This window comes from Colias croceus, chromosome 28 (assembly GCF_905220415.1).
Source record: "Colias croceus chromosome 28, ilColCroc2.1".
Classification (NCBI taxonomy): Eukaryota; Metazoa; Arthropoda; class Insecta; order Lepidoptera; family Pieridae; genus Colias; species Colias croceus.
In genome coordinates, this window is record NC_059564.1 from 4205608 (window position 1) to 4211607 (window position 6000).

The 6000-nt window shown below is 37.0% G+C and overlaps 1 protein-coding gene across 1 annotated transcript in view; it reads left to right on the plus strand.

Moving 5' to 3' along the window:
- LOC123703994 (steroidogenic acute regulatory protein-like) overlaps positions 1–5567 on the plus strand; it is a 32749-nt gene extending 27182 nt beyond the window's left edge. Inside the window, exons 9-12 of the mRNA XM_045652224.1 lie at positions 2432–2536; positions 2850–3055; positions 3858–3967; positions 5186–5567. Of these exons, the coding sequence (XP_045508180.1) occupies positions 2432–2536; positions 2850–3055; positions 3858–3967; positions 5186–5295 (531 nt within the window). The 3' untranslated portion in view covers positions 5296–5567. The remainder of the gene's footprint in view (positions 1–2431; positions 2537–2849; positions 3056–3857; positions 3968–5185) is intronic.
- Positions 5568–6000: the final 433 nt, after the last annotated feature.

Sequence of the window (6000 nt, forward strand, 5' to 3'; positions counted from 1 at the left end):
GACCAACTGCCTGCTATTAAGCCTGTTTTTAGGCACTGACACTTTCAATTTACCATTTCCATTTTCCAACTTGCTTCCGTGCTCCAAACCATTCGTAGAAAATCTTAAACGCTCGGGTGTCAGAATAGATTCTATCGGATTGATATTCCAAAGTAGGTTAGAGACGAACTTTATTTCGAATTGAGTTGAATTGCAATTCCAAAGTCTCTGCAAGCCAATCAATTGGCGATTTGTGCTGAACAATGAAACAATATAACATAATATGTAAATTATTTACATTTCTTGCAAAATAAATAATTTCATTTCATTTCAATGTGGTATACATGCTGTTCTGGTGAATGTAAATCATTGCCCACGTAGATCACCAAGTAAAGGCCACAGTCCCTTGGTTCTTGAGCAGTCCAGTTTGTGACTGTCGCAAACATTCTATGAGCTGACGCTAGCCCGAAGGGCTGATACGTTATCTTAAGTAATCGACCTTCGTTTATGATGTATTTATAATATCGATATGGTATTCAATAGTGATACAAGGATATAGGAGGCGTCGATACGTACGGGTAGTCGATAGCCTCGCAAATACAAAAATTATAATTTTAAGTAGAGTATGTCATGTCACAGTTAACAGTGGGTGTGAAATTGAAAATTACTCTGTATTTGCAGAACTTGCTTTTCTTAATTATAAAAAGGGGTGATTAACAATAGAGTCATGGTGTTCGATTGACGAACCCCTGATGTTCAATAGTAGATTGAATCTCCAAAGACATAAAATATGATGTCCGAGTTAAAGAATAAATAAATATTATTACCTCTAAGTGAAAACTATGGCTGGTTTTCGAATTACATGGTATTCGAGGGTGATGAGATTAATTTGAGCTTTGTTTGTTGAAAATCTCTCCCCCCCCCCCTTTTTATTCTTTTGGTGTTTCCCCTGATTCTAACTTTTGTATTGATGAAATGATTTGAAACGACTTAAAAAGTCGATCTTAGCGGTTATTGAATGTACTGGTAAAAACTGATTGTGACGAGTTTTAAACCAACTTATCAAATCCGCCTATCTGCATACGCAGCGTATGCCATGCCAGGCGTATGCCATGATTAGTAAGTTAAAAAATACATTCCACAGCGGGAGGAATTTTATATGAATTTAAACTTATCAATAATCTCCTTCAAAGCATCTCTATTAATTCTTAAGTTTATTTGTATAGAGAATAGATATCGCATTTAAATTTAGCAGTAATTAGGCACAGAGTCGCGGACTAATTTAATACGTCAGGCAAAAATTATTATTAATATAATTGTAAGAAATTGATAATAATAATTTACCTATTTCTATTGTGCTTACAAGATATAGGCAACTACATTCTACTTGATTCGACTCGTATCGGATGGATTTTCTAATCTAACGATATTAAGAAATCTTTTTTTTTTTTTTATATTTACCCTCAATTCGGAAAAGGAAGGCACATTCACATACATTTATAATGTCCGCGTAGCGAATACGATTCAAGGAGGAATAAAATCAAAAGATCGAAACACGTTTCGGATCTGCTTTCGGCAATTAATACTATCTTAAAACCGATATGTGTGAAAATGGATTATCTAACGTGTAACATCCAGTAATAACCATTCACGTTGAAAGATTTGTATTGAAATCATCGTAAATCACGTATAATGTATTAATAACATGACTCACCGTGTTGAGACAATATCTCAAACCTGCACACGAGCGGCTGAGCGCGCGCTGGCGGCGCCATACACGCTGCGGCGGTTCCTCGTCGTCGCTGGACCCCGAACAAGTAGAACTCAGCTCGGAAACACGTAGAAAGCGCACTGTTAAGACGCTCGACACGATTCGGTAGGCCCTTGGCCTGCGCTATAGACCTATGGTCGCGATGCCACGCTCGTGGTTGCAGATTTATACTTCATATAAATCCGAATTTCGTTCTTCGTTTGAAATAATGATAACGCAGGTAACACTATTCAATATTCATTTCACTATGAAACGTAACGGACTTTTTATAAAACTATAAAACTATTTAAAAATAAAAAACTGAACTTTCTACTTCAATCTCGAAAGTTCGTTTGAAATTGTTACTTAAATTTATTTAAATTTAAATTATGAATATATGTATTTTAAAATACAGTATTTTAAAATAACATATAATCTAACGACTTGCGTACGGTTTGAAAAACGACGCAACAATGAGGATATTTCTGGTGGCTTGCCGGAACTGTGGTGAGTTTTGTCCCCACTACTCGCGGCGCTGGCGGCGGTACCACGTGACGGGCTTAAAACTAGCACCATCTAGCGACTTCACGGGGAAAAAGGCGATGTACTCTCTCATAATGGACTACGGACGTCAAACGGAACACATAATAATCATTGTATCTTTAAAATTGTAATTAGCATAATAAAATGTTATTTTTTCAGGGTATCGTAGATTGTCCAGCTAAGTTTTTGTACAGTGAATTTAAAGACAACATTACAAGGCTACCAGAATGGAATCCTACTATTTTGAAAAGTGAACTTATTAAAGTAAGTATAGTCTTTATTCATGGCAAAAGTGCATTTTTTTATATTTTCATTCAAGAAATACTCAAAGAGGAGGCTCGTTAAGAACGTTAAGTTCTTTTGTGGGTAAAAATAAAACAGGTTAGCACTTAGCATAGCAATACAATAATTTTATGAGTTTAAGCGTGTTTATTTTATCTATATAAATGATTATTACATAACTCTCTATGCAAAATCTAATTTCTCATCATCAGAAATCATTTTCTATGCGTTTATTCCTCCTTTTTTTTACGTCTTTCAATGATACCCTAAAACTAATTTTACCCAATTTTAACAGGAAATAGGCCCCGGCGTGGACCTATCGTACCAAGTGACAGCGGGTGGGGGGCGCGGTATAATCTCCCCCCGGGACTTTGTGATACTGCGCCGTATGGCGGCTCTGTCGCGCGAGGGGAGACCGACGGACGACGAGCCGTACTGCTACATCAGTAGCGGGGTCAGTGTCGCCGTGCCCGGGTACCCCCCGCATACAGATATGGTCAGGTGGGTGTTTTTATTAAGCTATTGCATAGCTTGTATCGCGGGCCTTGAGCGCGGGGCCGAATCGAGAAATTCCGTAACGAAAAAACCTCACGCTCCCCACGGGGACGGGCGGAGGTGTGGCTTGAGAATAGCATGCAATAGCGCAACCGCCCCAGTCCCCGAGTGACACATGTCGGTTTTTATTTTTAAAACGACAGAAGATGTTTTGTATAACGCATCTGCACAAGCATTGTTAAAATTGTCATTCATAAATTCCTAAACAATTCTGGCGCATTTTTATTTTCGGGCGGCCATCAGCCGAAACTTGTTATTGATATACATTGAATAAACACCAAGAAAAAATGATTTAAATTCCTTATTTAATAATAATTAAGTTCATTCAATTTCAATAAAATTACATTCAAAATTCAAATTATAAAAATAATATATTTAGATATATATTTCTGACGTGAAACTTCTTTGTGGCGACGATTTTGGTATCTTTGAATCTGGCCAAAGAAGTTTCATTTCTGACACGTATACTAGGCACACACGCTATTTTTGAATTAAAAATGTTTTTATTGTATCACTATCACTACATAGTATAAAACAAAGTCGCTTTCTCTGTCCCTATTTCCCTATGTCCCTTTGTATGCTTAAATCTTTAAAACTACGCAACGGATTTTGATGCGGTTTTTTTTAATAGATAGATTGATTCAAGAGGAAGGTTTTAGTATATAATTTTTTAGGTTCTAGACAAAGCGGGCGAAGCCGCGGGCGGTTAGCTAGTTTATTAATATTTAATACATATTTTAATTCCCAGAGGCCACAATAAAGTGGGTTGTTGGTGTCTCAAGCCGAAATCGGTGCAGACGCCGAACGGCAAAGTTGAACAAACCGTCTTCCAGTGGCTGATGTGCTGCGATTTGAAAGGTATTTTACGGTTTTTAATCAGGTCTTTGAAGTGAAACTTCTTTATAGGGATTGGAAAAAAATTTAGTGTTGTAACATTTTTTCGTTACGCGTGACATTTTTCCGTTACGCGGCATCTTTTTCTTCGCGCGTCTATCCCTACCACGCGTGATTCGACGTATTTCTGTAAAGTTGCATACCTATAGTAAATTATTTTTTGAAGAATAAGGTCCTAAAGAAGTTTCACTTCTGACGTGTGTACACTAGTACACGCACACATTTTTTTACTGTAGTTGAGATAGTGCATTTTGACGCATTTAATGCCATTTTTAGCGGCATTAAATCGCGATTTTTTTGAAGTATAGCTCAAAGTAGTATTTGATAACTGTAATCCATACTAATATTATAAATGCGAAAGTAACTCTGTCTGTCTGTCTGTCTGTTACTCAATCACGCCTTAACTACTGAACCAATTTGCATGAAATTTGGTATAGAGATATTTTGATATCCGAGAAAGGACATAGGATAGGTTTTATCCCGGAAATCCTACGGGAACGGGTTTTTCTTTGAAAACGCGGGCAAAGCCGCGGGAGGAAAGCTAGTAAATTATAAAAATACGTTTAAAGCATCATTTTGATATTATGCATTGTCAATTGTCATTAACATTTGCCTTTTTCATTTATTAAAACGTCAGACTTCTTTCTGAAAAGAATATACATTACACCTATAAAATTATTTTCACTCACAAATACTCATTTTAAAGTACAGTAATATTTTTTTCGTATTTATTCAGGTATTTAGGATTAAGCTCAACATCAGCCAAATCCGTGTCAAAATCTTAAATTTAAAATATCAACATTTGACGGGCTAATGAATTATTATGAATATTTATTTTCTACCCGTTCGATAAGCATTTTCTAAACAAAAAGTTGTATATTAACAAATAATTCATTCCGACTTCATTGACTGACCGGTTGGCTTGGTTGGTAGTGACTCTGCCTTCCAAGCCAGATATCTTGGGTTCGATTCCTACCCGAGGCAAATATTTGTGTGATGAACTAAATGATGTCTGGGTGTTAATTATCTATATAAGTATTTATATAAATTTATATGTATGTATGTATGTTTATCAGCCATCTGGTTTCCATAACACAAGGGAAAGCTTAGTATGGCATCAGATCGTGCCGTGTGTGAAAATTGTCCTGAACTTCTTATTCATTCATTCCTTCACATTTCCAGGTAAAATACCGCAGTTCGTGCTCGACGCAGCGTTCGCTACAGTGATGCTCGACTACATTGTTCACGTGAGGAAATACGCGGCTGACTCCAAGGCGAAGGGACTGTTCTGAATGAATGAATGAACGAATGAACGATAATAGTGGACAGGACAGGGGTTTGGAGTTAGTGTTAAAAGTACAATGCAGTGGACTTATAAAAATATGTCTATAGTATGCAGTTGACTCAGAAGTAAAGGAATTGTTTCGAATGAATGAATGTACGATTAAAGTGAACTGTGCAGGGGTTTGGAGTAAAAAAACGAAATAAAATGACAAAATATGCAGTAGACTTTACTTTAGAAGTTGTATTGAACGAACGATTGAAGTGGACTGTACAGGGCTTTGGAGTGAAATAAACGAAATAAAAGTATAAAATTCACGTGATGAATGTTGTGAATGAATGAATGAACGATTTTAGTGGACAGTACAGGGGCTTACAGTAAAGTTAAAGTATATATCTCGCATGATACACAGCGGTCGCCTTTAAATAACATGAACCAATAAAGGAATTAGTGTGAATGAATGATTGACCAATAACAATATACTGGTAATGAATGAATGATAATAATGTACTATGTAATTATGTTTGCATGCCAGTGTGATTGGCGATTGTGCTGTACATTTCGTAAGAGTAAGGGCGGCCATACACGGACCGCTTCAAGCAGTTGAGACCGACGGCTTGAAGCCGCGACCGCGCGGTGAACTATGGACAATCATTCACTGCCGTACACGGACTGCTCGACTGCTTCAAGCCGTCAACTGCGCGGTTTGTAGCGA